At 43.0% G+C, this 25005-nt stretch overlaps 1 protein-coding gene across 1 annotated transcript; it reads left to right on the top strand.

The window, feature by feature from the left end:
• Nucleotides 1-7298: 7298 nt before the first annotated feature.
• CCT5 (chaperonin containing TCP1 subunit 5) lies at nucleotides 7299-20173 on the top strand. The gene is made up of 5 exons (XM_080266217.1): nucleotides 7299-7503; nucleotides 10571-10796; nucleotides 12074-13059; nucleotides 15354-15534; nucleotides 19833-20173. The coding sequence occupies exons 1-5, from the start codon at nucleotides 7399-7401 to the stop codon at nucleotides 19961-19963; spliced, it is 1629 nt and encodes a 542-aa protein (XP_080122343.1). The 5' UTR covers nucleotides 7299-7398; the 3' UTR covers nucleotides 19964-20173.
• Nucleotides 20174-25005: the final 4832 nt, after the last annotated feature.

Below are 25005 nucleotides of genomic sequence, written 5' to 3'. Positions count from 1 at the left end.
AAGCCACTCAGTCCCGATTTTCAAGGCAACAGTCGCCAGCCTCACACTGAGCGACATTACGATTGCAAGAAATTCAAGCCACCCCTAACATGGCCACTGGCTGGTGCTCTGTAATGACGTCACGATAGAAAATGGAGTAAAGTGGGGTAACTAAAGATCCTGAGAAGGTCTAAAGAGATTGAAAATGAATATAACCTATACATATAATACCAAACATCGAGGGGCGTCCGCAGGATTTTTTGTAAGGGGAGGGGCAAAATAAAAGAAATATACATATATGTGCGGTTATGTCAAAATACACACACTCCAAATAGGCATAGGCATATACTTACATGAGTTATATGACTTACATTAAATGCATAGTGACAAAATGCACGAATCATCTCAAATCACTCAATCTTCCTTGAACAAGAACTGAAGCCGTCGAATTCCAAGGGGGGGCAACTGCTCCCCTTTGCCCCCCCCCCCTCCGGACGCCCATGCAAACATCCTCTTCAATAGCGATTTATTTTGAATACTACACCTTAATAGACTTTTGCATAGTACAGAATATAGTATTATCCAGTAGCAGTAGTAGTCGCAGTAGTAGTAATAGTTCTAGTAATAGAAGTGGTAGTAGTAGTGGTACTGTAGTAGTAGTAGTAGTAGTAGTAACTGTAACCCCATCTTCATCTAAAAAGTGAACCCAGTGGGCTGTAGGCTAAAGATGCATTTCTCCCACCCATCATCATCGTTGTGGGAAACAGTGAAGTAGGTGATGGGTATTATGTTGCGCCCCCAGTTGCGTCGGTACCACCACAAGAAGGCTTCCGTCTCCAGCACCATAGTATCTAAATCTGTGCCATAACGACAGACACTTCATAAATAACACAGATGGGAATATTACCGCCTGTCATGTGGGGAAATGAGCAGGTAGCGAGGGATGCCTCAAAGACTCCTAAAGACGAAGGTAAACAATGGTCTTTCACGAGATAAGGACGGTGTAATGGTCAAGGAGAAGTCTTTGGTAAGCTAAGTTAATGACTACCGAGACGAAAAAGCTGGGAAGGATTTATTTATTTATTTATTTATTTATTTCTTGAGAAGCAAGATTTTCTAGTTAGGTAGTGCTGGAGTATTCCCCTTCTCGAATTTTTCCGTTGTCAAAGTTGCCCGATAGCCTGCTGTTGTGAGTGGGGGCACTTTATAAAGTTATGCAATCATTCTTATTCTCTTATATTCACTATAATGTTTTATTTAGGTGATTGTTGAATTATGTAATTTAATTTCAGTTTGTATGCCAAAGAATTTACGTAATGTAAGAAAACGCTGGAATATTTTGGATATCTCCGAACTGGGAACTTGATGCTATGATTGAGACACAGAAGATCAACGAGGGAGAATTGTGGGACTGAGCCATCCAGTGGACCCTGAGTGACATCAGTGGAAGGCCTGTAAAAGGAATGTAGTCAAAGATGGGAATCTGCCACCCCACTCACAAGACCTGTTTTCAAGGAGTTGCCAGTGCCTGGATGACTCACAAGCATAGCAGTTAAGTCAACTGCTATTGAACTCTGCCGATGTCTTCCACCAGTGACCTAAACCTGGGATGCACAGATCTGGTAGGGCATTGTATCGACACCGAGGATCACTACCCAATTAAACAGCCAGCTCAGAAGATGTCGCCAGCTCAGCAGCAAGAAATGGAGAAGGTAATGGAGAGTCTTCAAAGTTAAGGAGTGACAGAAAGGTCCAGCAGTCCTTGGGCATCAGCAGTTGTTCTGGTAAGGAAGAAGGATGGCTCAGTAAGGTGCTGTGTGGATCATGGAGCCCTGAATGAGGTGACAGTGAAGGATGCATACCCCTTGCCAAGAACTGATGACACGCTGGATGCTCTGTCAGGTGCCAAGTGGTTCTCCACCCTAGACATGAAAGTAGGATATTATCAGGTCAAGGTCTCTGAGAAAGTCAAGGAGGAAACAGCATTTTTCGTACGGGCGGGGTTTATGGCAGTTCAAAGTGATGCCATTTGGCCTGTGCAATGCCCCAGCTACTTCTGAGCGCCTCATGGATCGAGTACTGAAAGGCCTGCAGTGGAAGACAGTTCTTGTCTCTCTTGATGACGTAATTGTGTTTGGACGAACTTTTGACCAGGAATTGGAGAGGCTGTCGGAGGTGTTCAATAGGATCCAAGCAAAGCACCTCAAGCTGAACCCAAGAAGTGCTACTTGTTCCAGATGGAAGTGAAGTACCTGGGACACACTGTAGACGAGGGCGGCATCTGTACTGATCCGGAGATGGTGGCAGCTGTGAAAAACTGGCAGGTTCCAACATGCATGTAGGAGCTAAGGAGTTTCCTGGATTTGTGTACTGTACTGTATATACTACTGGCATTTTGTCAAGGATCTTGCAACGTTAGCTGCGCCTCTGCACAAGTGTTAGGAAAGAGGCAGAAGTTTATGTGGACTGCAGCGACTCACGGGGGACTTCGATGAACTCAAGCAGCATTGGCAAGCCATTCATCCTGGACTGTGACGCTAGTGACCATGGTATTGGTGGAGTCCTGTCGCAGAGGATAGATGACCAAAAGTGTGTGGTGGCATAATACAGCAAAAAGCTCAGCCCACCACAGCGGAACTACTGTGTGACCCGTCAGCAGAGCTTGGCAGTGATGAAAAGCCTTGACTTTTTCCATCCCTACTTGTATGGGTCCTACTTCGTCATCAGGACAGACTATGCAGCACTGGAGTGACTGAAGATATAAAAGAATCCGGATGGATACTGCCACTCAGGCTTTGGAAGCTAGACCAGCACACATATGAGGTGCAAAACCGGCCTGGGAGGGTGGGTACATGGCAATGCTGACAGCCTGAGTCGTCAGCTTGTGACCCAGGTTGCAATCAACGTGGTGAGAAGGGAGATCGTGGAAAGGTATGCAACCACACTGCAGTGACAGGGCCAGTGTCAGCTGAAGGTGACCTGAAGCCAGTGCGAGAGTGGTTGCAGTGGAGTACAATGTGACCATCTTGGGAAGTTTATAGATTCGGCCCTGCGACTAAGAGCTACTGGAATCAGTGGGACCTTCTTCGTTTGAACAACGGACTACTGGAAAGTCAGTGGGAGCTAGCCAATGGCCTCAGCAAGTATTGGCAACTGGTGGTTCCGATGAAAATGAGGTCTGAGGACTTGGAAGAGTCTCATATCCAGATCACTAGTGGGCACCTGGGAGTGAAGAAAACATTAAGTCGGCTGCGACAGAGGTTCTACTGCAGTGGCATGCATCAAGATGTCGAAGAGTGATGTCGGGCCTGTGATGTATGCTGTGCCAAGAAGGGACCCAGGAAACGTGGTTGCGTGGTCTTCACCTGTACCAAGGGGGTGCACCGATTGAAAGAGTCGCGGTTGACATTGCTGGACCTCTGCCACTCACTGAAAGAGGAAAAAGGTATATATGTGTCGCCATGGACTATTTCACAAAGTAGCCAGAAGCCTATGCCGTCCCTGATCAGGAAGCCACAACTGTTGTTAAGGAGTTGGTTGACCAGTTCTTCTGTCGTTCTGGGACGCCACAAGAGCTACACTCAGACAAGGGTAGAAACTTCGAGTCTGCCGTGTTCCGTGAATGGTGCAAGGTGGATAGACAAGGATTGTGGAAAGTATTAAGAATATATGGAGTAGATGGGAAGTTGTTGAATGCTGTGAAGAGTATGTATGACGGTGCTAAGGCTGCAGTGCGTGTGGACAGTGAACTGAGTGAATTTTTCTACTTGAAGGTTCGATTGAAACAGGGATGTGTCATGTCTCCATGGCTGTGCAGTCTGTATACGGATGAGGTTATAAAAGAGATACAAAGTAGGGCAGTGGATGTTGGAGTGGCCCTAATGAGAGTGGGCAGTGTTTGGAAACTTCCTGTACTGCTTTTTGCTGATGATATTGTGTTGTTCAGTGAAGACGAAGGGGAGCTGCAAGGCATGGTGGGTGAGTTTGGGAGAGTGTTTAAGAAACGGAATCTAATGGTGAATGCAGGGAAGAGTAAAGTTATGGTCTTCGAGAGAAGTGAAATCATTGAATGTACAATGAGGTTGGATGAGGAGGAAATGGAAAATGTAAGTGCGTTTAAGTACTTGGGTAGTGTGATGAGTAACGATGGAAGTTTGAAGGGCGAAGTGTTTGAAAGGGTACAACAAAGGAAGAAAGGTTGCTGGTTCCTTGAAAGCAGTGATAAGAAACAGGGAAGTGAACATGGATGTGAAAAAGTTACTACATGACAGTATTGTGATACCAACTCTAACGTATGGAAGTGAAGCTTGGACCTTATTGGAGGGACAGAAGTCAAGAGTGAGAGCAGTGGAAATGAGTTATTTGAGAGGAGCCTGTGGAGTCACATGGAGAGACAGACTGATAAATGAGGATGTGAAGGAGCGTTGTGGTGTGAATGTGGATGTGATAGGAAGCGTTAGGAGAAACACATTGAGGTGGTTTGACCATGTGGAGAGGAAGGGGAGTGAGAGACTGACTAGGAGAGTGTACAGTATGTGAGTGAAGTGGAGGGGGAAAGAGGGAGGGGGAGGCCAAGGATGAGATGGAAAGATGGAGTGGAGAGGTAGATGAGAGAGGGGGGTTTGAGCTGGGAGCTGCGCATTGAAATGGCGTGGGACAGGACGATGTGGATGCAACTTGTTTGTGGCCACCCCTTACGGGATTAAGGCGTCTGGGAAGAGATAGAATTTAAAAATTGCCATGTCATATCCTTTAGTAACGATGTCTGGTCTCTCTGTTTTTGGCTTTGATGTCTCTGGGATTGTGTTCGTATAGTGTTTCAGGTTTTGAACTCTGGTCATGAAAGATGTATACGATCTGCTGGCTCTGCTGGTACTACAAAGCCGTATAATTCTTGCCTCGCTGGTTTGTGTGGTATTCAGACATAAAGGCTGTCAGCATTAAACTCATTAGAGATCAGTATGATTAAAGTCAAATCAAGGGACTGCGGCGAGTGGCATTTACCGTACATGGCTTTTGGGGAGAATCTTCAACATCAGTTTTGTGTTCTTTTCTTTGGGATGGTTGTGTTTTCATGCGAGACGTCTTCCCTGAGTGATTAGAACATGGGTGATGGGTGAGCATGGTCTGGGGAGATGTGTGTTAATTCAAGGATCCCATCAGTGCCAATCGCCCGTGTTGCCCTGCCTAAGCCTGGCCAACCTAGGCTAGAGGACAGTGGCCACTCCTGGCAATGAGGGAGCAGGGCCGGATTGAAAGGGGAGCCACTGGGGCTCCCACACAAAATGACTGAGTTCCCACAAGACAAAGTGAATACTGATCTTTGATATTCCATGTCCTTAAATAGAAAGAACAGCAGACATTGCTATGTGTACCGTATAGACTAGATAAAGCTTGAATATGAAATGGGTGTTTATGAAGAAAAATCTGTTAAAAAAAAAAAAAAAATCTTTACTAAGCCTGTCCTAAAACTTTCCAGATTAATCTCTAAAATATATGCTTTTGTGGGTGAAGCAGAGCCGTGGACCCAAACGCAGGGAGTTTCCACATACCCCCTAGCCTGTTAGGGGCCCTCTACAAGACGCTGAGCCCCAGGACCCCCACGTTCGGCCCTTAATTCGGCTCTGTGTAAGAATGTCTTCTGGCTGTAGTTTCAGTCCCGTAATCACCTGCTGTTGGGCGTAAACAGCCAATACAGTGCATGGCCGGCATAAGTACTGCAGCATTGACCTTCCTTGACGACCCTATATTAATGGTTCCTGCAGAGTGCTCTTGCCAGGCCAAGGTCCTACAGGAATCTCAAGGCCATCCACCTAGACCTACTTCTCACAAACCCAGTTCTAAGAGTGAAATGAAAGCGAGTAGCTTCAGGGTGAACTTGTGGAACTGGATACTCGCTCAGGCCCATCCAGCGGTTGAAAGCTATGGCAAAGAATCATTAAGTTAGTGGAAGGCGAGGGAGGTGCAATAGTCTACGCCCAACTCGGCAAAGGAGAGTTTCTTTATCCTTTTGACGATCGCCGAGAGTCGAAACAGATGATAATGGAGATAATGTTAGCACATAGAACCCAGTAACAAATATTAATATCCCATCTCTCAAGTTAAAGTATGACTGTCTTATGTCAGCGACTCCCACTCTTATGAGTGGGAGTGTGATGACAGCAGTAGTGAGGGGGAGGACGTAGTGGAGGTAAAGGGCTGGAGATGGAACCGTTCCTCGTGGCGTAAATGAGCCCTTCCCCATCATGCCTGATCAAAAGCTGAAGCCCGCCGCCTCTAGGCTACAATGCAGCGACTGAGGTAAATTAATAAGGGTTCACTGGTGTGGTCTCTATTTGTACCCGGGCCTCCCTCCACGATAAGGTTATGGGGTAATAGACGATACATATCAGTTAAGTAGTAATATATATATATATATATATATATATATATATATATATATATATATATATAGATAGATATATAGATAGATATATATATATATATATATATATATATATATATACTATCTATCTATCTATATACCTAGGCTGCTTCCCCCAAGAAAAGGGAGGTAGCCGAGACAGGACGACTCACTCTCCATTTACTCATCCATTCAAACACATTCATTCGCATCTTAGCTCCAAAGGGGAGAACGGACAGATCCTCACCGCATCACACCGCACAAGGGTCAACTGCACAATGCAATCAGTGACATCCGCAGCAGGGCCCGACAGCAGAACTGGTTTACCCCTGCCACATCATAACAGATCCATCCCCTTACCCGCACCTGACCTGACTAGCTGATCAGACCAAATGCGGGAGAATATCCCCTGTGGCGGGGGGGACACAACCTGGCCGCACTATGGGGTGGTACTACTACTCTGTGGCCAGGTTGTGTTAGGAAGAATACTGCCACCGTATTCCCTGCGTGTCGTAAAAGGCGACTAAAAGGGGCGGGGTGAGGGGACTAGGGACCCCCTCCTCTGTTTTTTAGTTCCTAAAAAGAGACAGGCTAGAGAAATATATATACACCAGTGGAAGAACAGCACATCTCGCAGATTATTCTAGATTGTTGTGGTGTAGATAATTCTAATTTAGTTGTTTCGTTGTACGGTGGACTCGGCTTACGGATGAAGAAGCCTGTTTATTTCGCCTTCACTTGACTTTATATGTAACGTTAATCACTACTTTAATATGAATATTACTACAGAGCTCCATAGCAGGACAAGATTATGTATAAAAGTTATAAGAAATGATGACTTTCTTAGATCTCCATTACAAGACTCTGTTCCGATTCCTCCTACTGTCAAGTAAACCGTACACCGTGAGTCACTCAACAGCGGTAGGAGGAGTGGTCGGTGGCTATAGTCTTCTCCTTGTCTGTGAATATCTCCTTAATCTGAGGGTTCCGACACCCCTGGACGCCTTAACAGCATCATGGCGGCGCTGGGGCAGCTGGTGTTTGATGAATATGGCAAACCTATTATCATCCTGAAGGACCAAGGGCAGCAAAAGCGGCTGACAGGCGCCGATGCTCTGAAGGTATTAGCGGCTCACCCTCACGCAGGTGTGAGGTATTTTTATATTTGTGAAGATCTGGTGAGCTGTTGAAGCCATCTAAAGGTCTGAAAGAGATGTTTTGTTAGTTAGTCTTGCAAAATGGTAGGTGCGAAGGTATATTTTCGCGTGTTTGGTAAAATCACAAACTTCACAGTGTTCAAAGTGAGATCTCGGCAGCCTCCCCGTGATGTTACTAAACCAGCCCGTTAATTAGGCACAGATGAATTTACTGCTTCAAATATACGTATACAGGGAAACTGGATATGAAAATCACGAGTTAGTCGTATTAGCGTCATGCCGGTGCACTTTGATCATTTTTCCATGAATGTAGTTGTCTACCGAACTAAATACTGTATACTGGTACTAAATAATCATAGTTTAAATTTGTAGTTTGGACAGTCACGACTTTCTTGGATGAACCCAGTTTTTTTTTTTTTTTTTTTTTTTTTTTTTTCTGAGACTAACTCTTGTACTTTCACAAATGCTTTGTTTTGCTGCTTTCTCCACAAATCCATGAATTTTGAGACCTTGGGAATACAAGGTTTTGGGTGAGGGAAACCTGACAAAGCTTTTTTGACAGTCATGAGCTAATTTGCTGAATTACTTATACAGAGATAATAGTTAACCCAATGAGCCTTAATGAAATGTGTTTGTGCCAGATATAACTTAGTCAAACCAGACCTGAGTAACCTGACGAAGCCTAAGCACACCAGAACTAAATTAACTTGTGAGATTGTCTTGGTTTGGGTTCATTTGTGTTCTTGCTGGATAACTAAATCATATCTGCGCTTTGTTTTTACTCTAAAATAACACAGCCAAGGACCTGCCCTGGTTGCAGTTGGATTTCCACAAGGAAAGTTGCAATATAGTCTGGTAAGATACTGTAATTATATACACTGCCATTGATGCTTATCCTCTCTGTACCTTCTGAAGTTTTGCATTTAGGATTCTTCACCTCTGTAGGTAGAACACAGTGATGGGAGAAGTCTAAATGAAGCATTATTGTGGAAAGATAGTCGAGTAAATGAACACCCAGATCAGTATGTACTGTACCTGGTTATTACTTACTTGCTTGTTTACTTGTAGGTGTTGCAAGGAGATTCCTCAGAGCAATGGTGTTCCAACACTGCCTCTGAACCCGGCATCCATGTGATGCAGGTCCACTTGGTCCAGTAATGAATTAGTAATTGCTCTGCAGAGTGATGTGTATCCCGGTACTGACGGCTCATCAGGTACCGTCCTCAGGAATTCATCCAGTTGGGCTTTGACATGTTTTACAGAGCATTTAGTTAGGTCCCGAAGTCTTCGTGGCAGGCAGTTGAAGATTCTGGGACCAATGTACGGCAGACTGGATGAGAGGAGAGTCTTGATCCTCGCTGGTGCTTATGATGGTGGGGTTTTCCTCACACACCTTTGACCTGCCCTCTGGTTAAAATGTGGTTCCACCTCACTGATGTTGGAAGGGTTAGTTACCAAATTTTCAAGGACCTTCCATGTGTAGATGATGATGTATCTTTCTCTCCATCGCTGCTGAGAATATTGCCCCAGTTTTTTAAGTCTGTCCCAGTAGGAGAGTTCCTTCATGCCCTTTATTTGCCTGGTGTATGCTGTCTGTATGGACTCAAGGGCTTGAATGTCCATAATCCTGTGGGGGGACCATAGCTGACTGCAGTAGTCCAGGATAGTTTGGACAAGTGCCCTCCACAGAGTCAGCATGCACTCCTCCTCCCAGGAATAGAAGGTTCTAAGAGCCTACCCAGCTATTCTTCTGGCCTTCTTGATGGTTTTGCTCTATGTGGTGCTTGAAAGTGGTATCATCACTTAGGTATACCCCAAGGCATTTTGCATGGGGGCTTGTGTCAATTGCCCCATTTTCACCTGTTGGCAAAGAGGTGTTGTTGAGGATCTCTTGGTTGGTACCACTTCTAAGCAGTTGGAACGTGCCATCATTGAACGTAATGTTGTTTTCTCCCGCCCAACGGTAGACTTTCTCGAGGTCCTCTTGGAGAAGATCTACGTCTTCACTAGCTGTGATACTATTGCATATGTTGGTGTCGTCAACAAAAGAGGCAAGCGTGGAGTGCGCAACTTCTTTGTCAGTGTCCTCTATCATTATTAGGAACAGTAGGGGACCCAGAACAATCTTGTGGGACACCACTCACAACTCAGTGTTCTGCTGATATGCCTCCATTTGCTACAACGGTCTGGGATCTTCTTGTGGGGAAGTTGTGAATCCACACTCCTATTTTCCCAGTTATGCCTAGGTCTCGTAGCTTGTGTAGAAGGATACCATGGTCGACCTTGTCAAATGCTTTAACAAAATCGAGGAAGGCAGTGTCGACATTTTTGCCCTCTGCTAAGTGGTGGAGGAGTTTGTTGTGGTGGGTGAGTTGTGACAAGCAGGATCTTCCTTTACAGAAACCATGTTGGCCAGCACTGAAGAGAGATCTTCTGTCGAGGAAGGCATAAATTTTATTTCTCGTAACCTTTTCAAAGATTTTTACTGTAGGCGAGGTTTGGGCAACTGGTCTGGTATATGGAATCTACTATATTTATTTTACTGTGCAGCATGGTTGCTTAGGCTACTTATTTTTTTTTTTTTTTTTTTTTTTTTATATACCTCTGTCATCTGTATTTCTCATAGAATATTTTTTTTTTTAGTTGCACTGAGGTACCACAAGGAAGATGTCATTTTCATCTCGGTACCCAAACAGGTTAGGCTAGGTTACTATTGATTTGCAAGAGAAATGCAGTGTAAAAGTTTTTTTTTTTTCTCTCTCTCTCTCTCTCACCCCAGTTAGCAAATGTATGTATAATTCCCCCTGTAAACAATTCATGACATAGTGTTATCATCCCACTTAATGATTTCCTTTTTAGTTTCATATCCATGCTGCCAGTAGTGTGGTTTTATTACTGGCCATGTACATTGGCCCTATAGGTCTGGACAGCTGTATTCTATTCCAGCAAATGCCACATGATCTGGGGGGATTAGATTGAGTCTTACGAACCTGAGAATGATAATGTTATTGATGATTAATATTGTTTCCAGTCACACATCCTTGCTGCTAGAAGTGTGGCATCAATTTTGTCCACATCCCTCGGCCCCAGAGGTCTGGACAAGTTGATGGTGAGCCCAGACGGCGACGTAACGGTGACCAACGATGGTGCCACTATTCTGAAGATGATGGATGTGGAGCACCAAATAGCTAAACTGATGGTGCAGCTCTCGCAGTCACAGGATGATGAGATTGGAGACGGCACTACTGGAGTTGTTGGTGAGTGATATGAATATACACCCATAATAATGATGCTTTGCTTCCTCTTCAGGAATTCCTGTGGTGTACTGATGTATAATAAGATTTGTGATTGTGGAATTCAAGCTTGAACTTTGGTGACATGTGGATGAATATATCCTGCCCACAAGTAATGACTGGCTGTTTTCCAAGCTTGTAACCACATTTTATGTCATAGTAGTACCTCCAGGGGTCAAGTGATAGCCATCCATCTGGTACATAGATGTTGACAAATACCCTGCATTTTGGTAATGGTGACATCTTTTATTGGTTGATTCACACTACTTCTTGGTGATTCTTATTCATCTCATGACCATGGTAGTTACTGGTGAGTGCTGAGAAATATGATTTTTTAACATAGCTACCCAGGCATTACAGTACGTGTTTATATGGTATATATTTTTATAAACACTCTTCATTCATATTGCCCATTACAATCACTTTATAGCTCCTGGGCATTTCTCCTACTGCCTCATCCAGCTCATCCTAAAGGCTATCTTTCTCTCTCTCTCACTTCTGTCCTCACACAGTGCATGTACCACAATTACTGCCACCTTCACCTTCTCAAACTTGAACTTGACATACATACACCTTGAGATGACATATTTGTAATCTCTCTTTCCACTCTGCCACACCTCATTCATCAACAAAGCAACTCCTTCCTTGCATCTTCCTCACCTATTCATGTCCGATCTTACACCTTCCCACTCCTCCACTTCACGCCCTTGTATCTTTCACACAGTGCCATCACAGCATATCTCGCACTCTTGAAAACGTTCACCACATCCACCTTCATGCTCTCCTCATTCACACCTCTCACATTCCAAATGGCCATGCAAATCTGCCCATTTGGTTGGGGCCCTGGGCAGGTATTGGGCCTTCCAAGGCTGTCCGAAACAACTTCCATGATTAAGTAATTTTAGCTAGAGAAATTTGGGGGACACTTAACCTGGCCAAAAACCCCAGTTATATGGTTACCACCCAGCATAGTAAATGGTGTCCTGGGTAGAGGAAACCATTTGGCTTATCATTCAGTGTAGAGACCATAAGGCATCCCTACACAGAGTGAGTGGATGATGGGTGCTCCCATCCACCACGTATTATGATACATCAGTTAAAAGAAAGATACTGGAAGATGTAAGCAGTATTAGCTACCAGTATGCTTGTCTCCAAAGTAGCTTTCAGCTTATTAATCCAGTTGAGTAGTTTTATCCTGTAGTTGAATGAAGACATACCTTACTTTTCTTTTTTCCTTTCAGTTTTGGCTGGAGCTTTACTTGAAAAGGCTGAATATCTGCTTGATAAAGGCATCCACCCAATCCGAATTGCTGATGGATATGAATTGGCAGCCAAGAAAGCCATTGAGAACTTGGAGAAAATTGCTGAAGAATTTCCTGTTGATAAGGATAATATAGAACCTTTGATTTTGACCGCTATGACTACCCTTGGTTCCAAGATCATTAACCGATGCCACCGCCAAATGGCAGAGATTGCTGTGAATGCCGTGATGGCAGTTGCAGACATGGAAACACGAGACGTAAACTTTGAACTTATTAAAGTTGAAGGTAAAGTTGGTGGAAAGTTGGAAGACACAATGCTGGTGAAGGGAGTGGTGGTAGACAAGGACTTTTCTCACCCGCAGATGCCTAAGGAACTCAGAGATGTCAAGATGGCTATTCTTACTTGCCCATTTGAGCCCCCCAAACCCAAGACCAAGCACAAATTGGAGGTGACCAGTGTGGAGGAGTACAATGCTCTCTATAAGTATGAGCAGCAGCAATTTGTTGATATGGTGGACAAAGTGAAGGCAGCTGGTGCAACCCTGGCCATCTGTCAATGGGGCTTTGATGATGAAGCCAATCATCTGTTGCTGCAGAAGAATCTACCAGCTGTTAGGTGGGTGGGGGGACCTGAGATTGAGCTCATAGCTATTGCAACCAATGGCAGAATAGTACCCCGGTTTGAAGAACTGTCTCTAGAAAAGTTAGGGAGCTGTGGAAAGGTGAGAGAACTGACCTTTGGAACTACAAAGGACCGGATGCTGGTGATTGAAGAGTGCCCCAATACCAAAGCTGTGACCATTTTCATTCGTGGCGGCAACAAGATGATCATTGAGGAAGCTAAGCGTAGTATCCATGATGCTCTGTGTGTGGTGAGAAATCTGGTGCGCAACAACAAGATAGTGTATGGTGGGGGAGCAGCAGAGGTGTCTTGTGCTTTGGCTGTGTCCGAAGCAGCCGATAAGGTCAGTTATACACAATATTCCCCCCCCCCAGTGTAGTGCAGTAAGTAGCCTTTTTCGGGCATTTTTTGTAAGTGAATTACAGAGGAATGGACTGTTGAAGTCCTGTTGCTACCTATAACATTTATTTCCAGATAATACCCAGTTTATAGTATTAAAAAAAATTGGAATACAGTATTTTGGAACACACAACTGTCATAATGAGTACTGGCTGTATACTTTACCTTTGCTTTTTGTGATACACTTGATTCTTAAATTAATACAAGATGGTCATGACTAAAGTGTCTCTGACCAGTAAGTCACCAAACTGGAACTAATACTCAATTACAAATTTCACACAGAATGCCAGTTTATCACCTAATCGTAATATGTAGTCAGGTTACCAGTTCCAAGTTTTTTTGGCGATTGTTTTAAAATATTACACTAATTATAACCATCATCATCATCATCATGAATGGGTCACTCTGAGAAATGATTACAGTATTAAAACTCCAAGCTGCATCATCATTTGTTGCCTCTTAATTAAAACTTGATCCTGAAAATATTATTTATCTTACTATCGCATTTCTTGTATTCATATTTTTTCATCATATGTGTCATGATTTAATAAGGGTCTTACAATAACACAAGCATTTGATTTCTTCTTTTATTTTGATACAGTTCAATTGCGCAAGAGAAACAAGTGGTACATTTGTATATTCAGTTTCTGGATGATTGCATTTGTTTACAGCCTGTGCATGGTGCTTTTGATGCTCGCTGCTAGGGTTGTGACCCACTCATGTGACGCATATCCTGTACCTGCCTGCCTCAGCCTTGTTGTTAGCCGTTGTTGTGTCTAGAAACATTTTTTCTCATTTCATCCCAGAACTCTGACCACGTGGTTCCAGACTTAACTCCCTTATGATTCCAAAGCATCTATCAAGAGCTCCTCCTTGCAGTAAAAATACAAAGAACTCAAGAAAAGCATATATTACTGAGGCAAAAACAAAAATATTGGATGAAGTAGCATGTGGTGTGGAAGCTTAACACTAATGAGAAGAGAGTTGCTTTCTTACAGTCAGAAAAAAATTGAGCTGGGTGTGTTTACAGTGTGGAAAGTGTTTAACATATTTTAGGCCAATGACACGCCGATGCATCATTTGTTGGCCAAGCAGTTCTGGGCTGATGACACGGCGGCACGTCATTTTTTTATAGCAATTTTTCATGGCTCAAATACATGGCACAACAATTTGGTGTTTATGTAATTATGCATGTGATATCAATTATTCATTCATTCATTCATCATCTAATCCAGTGTTGTCCCATGAGGAGTGTAGGAGCCCAGGGCTAGGCAAGTTGGTCCTGAAATTTAAGATTAGAGTGACCAGCCTCACTCATCCCTGAGTGGCATTACATGAGCAATAAACCCCAACCATCCCTTGGATATAAACCTTCACTGACTCAAACTGATTGGAGTGCCTTGATTGCCCACTAAATCACCAGGTGCCATAATTTGGTTGTATGGTTACCATCCAGCATTGTAAATGGTTTCCTGGTGTACAGGAAACCATTTGCCATGTCACTCAATGTTGAGTCACCCATAGGCAGAAGGAAGAGGAAAGAATGAAGGAAAGGAAAACAGAAGGGGAATGTAAAGTCACCCATAGGCAGAAGGACGAGGAAAGAGTGAAGGAAAGAAAGACAGAAGAGGAAGGAAGGAAAGAAAGAACGAAGAGAGGAAGGGGCAGACATCTGAGAGCAGCACTACATCGAGTGAGTGGATAGTGAGTGCCCCCACTTAGCACCGGTAAATGAATAAATAATCCATATTTTTGTCTTACTGCACCTTGTCCCACTTACAAACTTAGGAAATATATACAGGCCCATAAACCATAACACATGGGTTCAAAGGTGTTTTGGAAAATAAAAAATTTTGGAATGAACTTTGTGTAACCCTTTTCGTTGAGCATGCTCTTGATTAGTTCTCCCTTAATGATATGCTTTCCATTTCCTTGCTTTCTTGAGACCATCTGCAGGTGGGGGGTTTGGTTGGGAAGTAGGATGATGATGATTAATTTCAAACCAAGCAATCCACAAAACTGAACTACTCTGTAAAGATCCTTTTCACTGTTATCAAGCAATACACCAACATCTTCATATGTTACATTTGAGATTCTTCACTGGTACTGGTACTCACCATTTGCATCCCTCTCAGCTTTGGAATATTAACCACCATGGGAAAGTGAGAAGTAGATGTGAAGTAGTAGGTAGCCTCTTTGCCCCCGATTGTGCATTGAATCCGATATATCCTCTTGCAGATATCGACTCTTGAGCAGTATGCCTTCCGTGCCTTTGCTGATGCCCTTGAGAGCATTCCTCTGGCTCTGGCTGAGAACTCTGGTCTTTCACCGATCCACACATTGGCTGACTGCAAGGCCAGGCAGGTTGCTGAGAAGAACCCAGCCCTTGGAATTGATTGTAATAGCAAGGGCACCAGTGGTAAGTATTGTCTATCTATCTATCTATTGCCAGACGCCTCAATCCCGTTTGGGGTGGCCACAAACAAATCGCCTCCAAGTCGCCCTGTCCCCCGCCATTTCACTACCCTGCTCCCAACTCACACCCCCCTCTCTCATATACCTCTCCACCCCATCCCTCCATCTCATCCTCGGTCTCCCCCTCCCTCTTCCACCCTCCACCTCACTCACATACACTCTCTTCGTCAGTCTTTCACCCTCCATCCTCTCCACATGGCCAAAAGTAAGTATTGTATGCCTTATTATTTCCATTCTGTGGAATGTATCATAGTTGCTGGTATCTGGTGGTCTGGTAGATTGAGTGCCCCAGTAAATTACAGTATGGCAAAATAACCTCTTGCATTGTTGGTAAATGTCAGGTAGATAGAGGAGGAGACGGCATGCATTAGGAGTGTAATGCTGTATAGTAGTGAAATCTGGGCGGTAAAGAAATAAGATATTTGTAGTACAGAAATGACATTCAGTAGATGGATGTGTACTACACCTTTGAATGCTAGGCCTGGGGGAGCTAGACTTGCAATTGAAGAGATTAGAGAAAGGATGGAACTTGAATGTACTGGTGTTGTGATGAGGAGGGGTACAGTATACAGTATTGAGATGGTTTGGACATGTTGAGAGGATAGAGGATGACTGCTGGGTGTGGAAGGTGAGAGGTCTGAACAATAAGGGTAGGGTTGTGAGAAGCAGACCAATAAAGACCTGGGGTGAGGTCATAGGGTGTAACCATAGGGATAAGGGACTGAGTAGGGAGGCTGCCAGAGATCAAGCGAAGTGGAGAGCCACCATTCCGTGACCGAAGCTGATGCTTGCAAACATGCTGGAGCCTTTATAAACAAAACGATACTTTAATATTGGTCCCAGACTGACCTGGTACGTGCCAGTGTGACATGGCTACTTATATCATTTAACCATCTCGTGCACCACAAGTTTCCAAGTTTGCAAGCCAGGCACAAAACCAAAACCCTGGTTAGGCTGCCTCTGCCTGCACGGAAAGGAAAAAATTCCAAGGCCAATTTAACCTCGGAAAATGCTTGTACAGGTGTTGTTATAAATCGTAGCCTATCATCTTGGCTGAAGTTTACACTATATATAAGATAAGCAGGAAAGAAATATATGAAACAGATGAATAAATTTACAAAAATGAATTGAGAATAAACCTTATTTAGGTGAGAACTAGCATCTAATAACTTCCCAACATCACTGCACGAAATTTTTCCAGGGACATGCAGTTGCAAAGTACATGTCTATATGCACAGGTTCATGAGCTTTCTAATGAGGACCATGGCAGTTTGATACGCCCAGTAGTTTTCAAGTAATTAAAAATAAATAAATAAAAAATCACCTAAGAATGTCTGATTTGTATGTACGAGTACGATGTATGTACGAGTACGATGTATGTACGAGTATGATGGCCAGCTCCGCTTAGCTCGTGCATTTTAACAATTACAATATTGTAATGGTGGAAGTGCCAGTTTAACTCCTCATTTCTTTCCAGTGTAAAGTAGCCAGTCATAAATGCTCATTTGTTTTGTTTCATTTTTGAAGGCTCCAACGTTCTTGCATGTGTCGGCCTTGGTCACTTATGGCAGCTCTCTGTGCTTCTCGATCTATGGCAGCCTTCCTATCAGGGCCGGGGTCAATTCATTTTTGTCAGTTCAATTCAATTCCAATTCAGAATAAAATGTGAATTAATTCCAATACAGTGCAATTCATTCGTAAGAAAGAAAATCTTGAGTTCCAATTAAGTTCAGTTATTATGGTCGATATTTCATTCAGTTAAAATGTTTTCAATTCAGAATAAATTTTAAACTACCCATTACCATTAATCTGACAGAAAGAAATAAAAATGAGGTTTCACATTAACAAATTTATTTATTATCAAAAATGCTCCACCATACAGACCAGTTACATTCGTTACGAACTAAAAGTTCAAATTGTTTAATTCTTTGTATTAGTAAACAAAACAAGAATGAGTCCAAGTTACTGAGGATGATCATAATAAGTTGCTCAAATCTTTTATCTCCTAAACTGCACCTCTCTGGCCTGAAGGGCTTGCCAGCAGTGGCGAATATTCGTTGCACAGGAGCCGATGTAGCAGAAATGGCCAGTTATTTTGCTGCACGCATGGTGAGGACGGGAAACTCAGGCTGCTTGGCCTTCCGGTAGCCAAGGGGATCAGTCTTCCTTACTGGATATCAATTCCAATGCAGTTCAATTAATTTTATTTATATGTTTGTCTCAATTCCAATTCAATTTCAATTCAGTTTTTTTTTTTTAATAATTCCAATTCAATTCATATTTGACTCCAGCCCAGCTCCCTGTTCAGTCCCTTAACCCTGAGGTCACACTTAATGACCTCATCCCACATATTTTTCAATCTGCCCCTCGCAACCCCACCTCCAGTATTAACGCTTCTCACCTTCTGCACCCTATTATCATCCCCCATCCTCTCCATGTGCCCAAACCACCTCAATCTACCCCTCCTCATCATAACACCAATACACTCCAGTCCCATCCTACCTCTCAACTCTTCCAGTGTAAACCCAGCTCCCCCACCCCCAGGCCTTGCACACAGGGACGCACTGCACATCCATCTCATTGTCATTTCTGCACGTTTGAGCCTGCGAATATCCTCTTCCGTTACTGCCTAGGTCTCATAACCATACAGTATTATACACTTAACACATGCTGCATATAAAGACCTCCTAACATGTGGGTAGAGCCCTCTCAATGTCAGGAGAGGCAACAGCTCCCTGAACTTCTTCCAACCACTTCTCACCCTAGCCACAGAGCTAACTCCATCTCCAGCACATAACGTGTCTTCCAAATAACAAAACTCTTCCACACACTCGAGACTCACCAATGAGTTTAATCCTTTCACTCCTGACAATCTCCACCTGCTCTCCCTGGCACACTGCACACATAAAATGATATTTTTTTTATAAATCACATTCACCCCTTCGCCATGATGGATTACCCTGTACATCATTTTTAGGTTGTAGGAGTATATGAGGATGTACCCAGGACATCAAAAGCTTCAAAGTTCCTACTACTACTCAGATATAGTACTGGTGGATAGATAGCTCATGGCGAAGTAATTAATGGGTTAAGCTCGTGACGAAGAGATTAAAGTGAAGAATGGTATATGCTAAATCTGATAAGTTTTCCTAGATGTGCAGTATACTGTGCAATACAGTATTTACAGCAGTTAGGTTACTGTTATAAAAGGTACTCTTAGGGGCTCACCAGCGAGGTACCAGACGACAGTAAGGAAGTCCCCCATTTTCCCCCAGTCCCAGGTATACCAGAAGAACCGAGGTCAGAAATTTATGAAAACTTTCATGATTCCAAGTATTTGTGGCAGCAGTCTACTGAAAAGTAAATGGTCCTGTTGCTGGCCACCCCACAAGGGATTAAGGCATCTGGCAATATAGTGTTGTTGCTATAGTTCCTTTACCTTAACTTGGACCAAATATTTGTCCTTTTACAACTTATTTCACTTAAGATTGAGGACAGAAAAGGACTGCCTTCTTTCCATTGCACTTCTTGGTGACTGCAGGATAGCATCATAATCAAGTATTTATCTTTGGTACTTATTGGCATTCAAAGTGGAGTGATAGTAATTTTGGACCAAGCTAGAGGAGAAAGAGTACAGTTACGATGCATTTAGCTACAAATCACTTTATTGTTGCCATAATCCTTACCCCGCAGATCATCGGTACCAATACAGCAACTACTGTTTGTATATAATCATCATTGGTACTTTTTTCCCATCCTGTGATGGGATGAGCTAGTCCAGAGAGCCAGGAAAAAAAAAAATAGAAGCAGAAGCTAAGCAGTCTTTTAGAAGGTAGAGGGGAGGGATCCAGACTTGCACAGAAAAAATTTTATACTTCCAATATACCAAAATTTTAGATGCCTCAAAAAACAATCAAGGATGACAGCACTCACCAGTCAGATTTTCTGTGCCATCCCTTAGACTGTATTGTGTGCATTATGTTTACAAGTTGATGCTGGAGGGGGATGCCTTCCTGTGATAACACTGATATAACTGAGCCATTCCATTGCCTGGTATTCAAACTTCCTTCAACTTCCTCTGAGTCCCCCAAGAGGAGGGTAATGGACTGCAGGTGGAGGACAGTTTCAACCTGCAGTCCACCAGGCCCAGTTCAGATGAACCTGAACTTCTAGCTGTTGCTTTAGTGACAGGTCATTGCACATAGGATTCACATGGTAATGTTGATTATTTTTATTTTGCAGATATGAAGGAGCAGCATGTGATTGAGACCCTTCACAGCAAGAAGCAGCAGATTCTTCTGGCCACGCAGCTGGTGAAGATGATTCTGAAGATTGATGATATTCGAACACCAGGAGAGTCTTTCAGTGCTTAATTTTCAAGCTAGGAGTAGTTGTGGATTTTAAATTAAATTTCTAGTGAGGAACAGCAGGTGTTTTAACACTCTAATTTTCAATTTGGCACACTAATGTTCCTCCTTAATGCTGTGTTCAAAGTTTGTGAACATCATTAACATTTTCTTATGCATATGCTATTTATGTATTAAGATACGTGCTTAATAAAAAATATATTGACATCCATTTCATCTTCACATTTAAAACACCTGTATGATATACAGTTCACTCCCCTAGTGCGAGAGCTCAGAGTGTGCAAATCGCATTGTGCACGAGTGACCAAAAATCATACCCAGAAACTTTGAATGCGCAACTTTACCTCACAGAATGCGAGGTAGAGGGAAGGAGTGGCTCAAAAATGCCATTTTCCATTAGGACGCAATCCCCCCCCCACACACACACACACACACACACACAGAAATTCCTGGGGCATTCCACTGCACAGCATGAGGAGGGAGGCAGTGGGCGCAACATTAGAGACAAGGCTCATGCACAGTGCGGTAGTACAATGTCTGAAAAATTTGACCTTTTTTATGTCTCTATGGGCCAAAAAAAGGTCCAGATATGAGAGGGTACTGCCCGTATGTTATTTTTCCCATGGGATTGTGTATTCTCAGTGCGGGAATTCACACTTCGCGAGGTTGCGGACCGCCCAGTCTCTCGTGCACTGTGCGAGCGAACTCTATTGTTTGACCGGGCTGTTTGGCCAGACTGCCTTGGGAACAACTACTACTACTATTGTTTGAACTGTACCAAATCAAATTATTCGTATAAATAGTAGGAAGGAAAAGCATAAAGAAATTTTCTGAAGTGTTTCGAATTCCAGAGTGCAAACTTTAGTAATTTCTATGGACAAATTAAGAAGAATGTGCAGGGCAGATTGGGAGTGTCTGTTGCATGCATCTTGTGTTATCATATTGCTCCAGAACAAGGAACTGGTTTCATGGACATGACACACACACACACACACTGGAATAGATACAGAAGACACAGTAGCGAGAGGACATATAACAACTATGAACAGACAAGAAATTATTATACAAAGATAAGGAGGGAGGCTTAGAGACACTTTGAGAAAGACGTTATAAATAAAAGTAGTGATCAAACTAAGCTTTGTTTCAGCTACTTCCGAAGCAAAACAAAAGTTAAAGATAAAATACAGTCCATTATGGATGAGAGGATGATCTATACATAAGAGAAAGATATTTGTAAATCACTAAATAAAAACTTCCAATCAGTTTTTACAAAAGAAAGTAATTTTGAGAGAGATGATATGGAACATGCATGTCCATATGTATTACCAGATATACAAATATCAGAGAAAGAAGTGCAGGAAGAGTTAAGTAAATTAGACAAAGGAAAAGCAAATAGTCCCAACAAAATTTCAGGTTGGGTGCTACATGGACGTGCAGAAGAGTTAAGCAGACCATTGCATTTAATTTTCAAGGAATCCTTAGGTCAAGGTAAACTACCTGATATTTGGAAGATAGTAAACATTGTTCCCTTATTCAAGAAAGAGAATAGACAGAATCCACTGAAGTAGTGACCAGTATCACTGACAAGTGTTGTAAGATATATACTAGAAAAGCTGATAAGAAAAGTTTGGGTAAAACATCTAGAAGAACACAGTATGATAACAGAGGCAGTTTGGTTATAGAAAGGGAAAATTATATGTTACTAATCTATTAAGCTACTATGATAGAGTTACAGAAACACTACAGATAAGAGAAGGATGGGTGGACAGTATCTATCTAGATTTCAAGAAAGCATTTGACTAAGTACTGCACCAAAGACTTTTATGGAAACTGTACCATCAAGGAGGTATCCAAGGCAATCTGTACTGTTGAATACAGGATTTTCTCAGAAAAAGGGAAATGAGAACAGTACTAAGGGGAAATTATTCATCATGGAGGGAAGTGACTAGCGGAGTTCCACAGGGCTCAGTGCTGGCACCAGTTATGTTTTTAATTTATATAAATGACAGTGACACTGGAAATCTACACCCACGTACGCTCACCCACTTCTATCTACGCCTTCCACTACCCAGTCAAACCCACTTACACCCACCCGCGGTTACCTACACCCATCCGCACCCACCAAAAGCCACCCATGCCCACTTACACCTGCTGTAGTTACCTACAACTACCTACACCCAGCCACACTCAAGCACACCCACTTCTACCTACCCACAGTTACCTATAACATCCTTCATCGAGCCACACCTACCACACACCCACACACATCTTCCTTAATCCTGCATCATCCTTGAACTTGCTTGCGGTTTCATTCACTCGGGACTTGTCTTGGAAAGATCATATTACACCTCTTGTAAAATCTGCTTCCAAGAGATTAGGTGTGCTAGACCGACTTTGTTCCTTCTTTACTCCTGCACAGTTGTTGACTTTATACACGGATTTTATTTGCCCCTGTGTAGAGTACAACTCGCATGTGTGGGGAGGCTCCCCATATACAGCTCTTCTCAATTGGGCGGAGTCAAAGGCTTTCCGTCTCATTAACACTCCTCTCACTGGCTTCCTCATTAACACTCCTCCTCTAATTGGCTTCCTCATTAACACTCCTCCTCTCAGTGGCTTCCTTCAACCTCTGTCTCTTCGCCGCACTGTTGCATCTTTCTCTCTTTTTCTATCGTTACTTCAATGGTCACTGCCCCTCTGAACTGTGTGCCTGCATCCCTTCACCTCTACGACGGCCGCCTACGACAGGCGCGTAGCACCCGTCTAGAAGCAAACTCTCATCTCTTTTCTGTCCAACTTACTAATGCAAGAGTTAACCGTTACTCCCAGTCCTTCATTTATGCAACAGGTCAACTCTGGAACTGTCTCCCTCTGTCTGTATTTCCTGCTAGTTACGATCTCCAGTCTTTCAAAAGCAGTGTGTCCAGGCATCTCGAAATGATCGGATCTTGAATCTGGCTCTCTCTTGTATTTTGTTTTTCTCTCGGAAGGAACAGTATTGCGGGCTCGTGGCCTTTGGTTCCTTCTTCCTAGAATTTAAAAAAAAAAAAAAAAAAAGATAAAAAACACCCACCTGCACCACCCACACTTACCCATACTCACACCCATGCATACTCACTTACTATCTATCTATCTGTCTATTGCCAGACGCCATAATCCCGTAAGGGGTGGCCATTTGACTTTGAGTTATATGTTTTACGGGGAGGGGCACTAACCCTTCACCAACCCACTTGTTGACACGTAGGGAGCACGTATGGTTTGGTTATATGGTTACCACCCTGCGTTGTAAATGGCTTCTTGGCTTACAGGAAACCATTTTGCCTGTCACTCAATGTAAAGCCACCTGTAAAGGAAAGAAAAGCAATAAGAAGTGACAGGAAAGATGGGAAAAATAGGAAGAGAGGAGAGCAGGCACAGAAAAAGAATGATATAGGCTAAGGAAGAAGTAGGCAGCACTACATCAAGTGAGTGGATGATGGTCACCACCACCTACCACTAATACCCACTTACACTTCCTCATATTCACCTTCACTCAGCTACATCCACCTACAACCTTCCAGACCCACCCACAACCACTGACACCCACTTACATTGACTCAAACTCACCCACACCCATCTACACAGCTATTCTTACCTACAAACTACTAACTCCACCTACATCCACACCCAGTGACACCCACTTGCAGTTGCAATGCAAACTGCCTACAGCCTTCTACAACCACCCACACCCATCTACCCATAGCTATTCTTAACTACAAACTTCTCTACCCACCTACATCCACACCCACTGACACCCACTTGCAGTACAACTGCCTACAACCTTCTACACCCACCCACACCCACATACACTGAACCTCTACCTTAAGTTCGCTCCTCTTCCTCTATGATATATTTTTCACATTATAGCTTAACACTTTCTCTTGATATCGAAAGTATTTACATCAACAGTGTACAAGAGGACACTCAAGTTTAATGTGCAGAATATGCCGCCAGGGGAAATGTGAAACGAATCTGCAATATCACTGAGTCTGCGTTGCCATGGAGATCATTGTTTACTCGCCCAGAGGAGCGGTGTGCAGACACCCTCACTGCTCAGTGCCCTACTTTCAAATGACGAAATGTCCATTATTTCATCGTTTTATGCTGCTTCTTTTGTGCAGGCGGGTTAGTAGACGCTTATTAGAATAATGACATCAAGTATTTCTATCGTATATAGTTGAATAAGTTTATTTAAAGCCAAAATGATGTGTTGATCAGTGTTCCCAACCATGAAGCTACCCGAATCAGCTTGGTTTCCGTCCATGGGAAAGCAAAAATAATTACAGTTTCCGATATTTCTTATATTTTTAGTTCATGTATTCTTAGCAGTAGTGATATATTCATATTTTAAACCAATCTAGCACATTTTTGTTGTTTTATATATAGCAAAATTCAATAAATCATCTTTACCAGAGACATAATGTGATCTGGTAACTGTGTGGATGATCGCGGGGGTGGGGGTGGATGTTGCAAGGGTTTGGTAAGGAGATAATTTTTGCTGGTAAGAAACGTAAAGTTAATTTGGCTAAACTAATTTTTGCGTAATTTTTTTATCATTAATAGGTAATATTACAGGCTAATAATCAACCTGAACAAATTACAAAATGTGAGCTATTTGTCTACAAGGAATAAGAAATATTGGCCTTCAAATTAAAAAAATCGCTAAATATATTTTTCTTGTATTTTCTGTACGTCTGTGCTACCCCTACCCAACATGGCTGCCAAATACTGCCAAGGACACCTCACAATTTCAACAATAGATTTCTGAACTGTGGCTATATTATGATGCCATTTGAGGCGCTTGACGCCGATAAGGTACGTGTTTTAACCCTTCTAATGTGCTGATGTGGCTGTGGTAGTGAAAATTAGCGTAATATGAGGGTGCAATTGACTTGGGAGGCTGGCGGCTCCTTTGATCTGAGGCTCAGGAAGTCACCCGAGGCCGCCTTCTCGTATATTCATTAGGAAATACCTGGACTATTTGTATTGCCTTAAGGTGCTGGATGTAT

This window comes from Coenobita brevimanus, chromosome 19 (assembly GCF_032717465.1).
Source record: "Coenobita brevimanus isolate Jiangsu-jjx chromosome 19, ASM3271746v2, whole genome shotgun sequence".
Classification (NCBI taxonomy): Eukaryota; Metazoa; Arthropoda; class Malacostraca; order Decapoda; family Coenobitidae; genus Coenobita; species Coenobita brevimanus.
Note: the sequence above shows the minus strand (reverse complement) of the source record. Positions and strands in the feature narration are given on the sequence as shown.

What these genes read in the sequence shown, in the direction of transcription:
- CCT5 (XM_080266217.1), top strand. Translation starts at nt 7,399, where the DNA reads ATGGCGGCGCTGGGGCAGCTGGTGTTTGATGAATATGGCAAACCTATT. An exon ending in TGTCCGAAGCAGCCGATAAG is followed by an intron (nt 13,060 to 15,353) that starts GTCAGTTATACA and finishes ATCCTCTTGCAG; the next exon opens with ATATCGACTCTTGAGCAGTA. An exon ending in TAATAGCAAGGGCACCAGTG is followed by an intron (nt 15,535 to 19,832) that starts GTAAGTATTGTC and finishes TTTATTTTGCAG; the next exon opens with ATATGAAGGAGCAGCATGTG.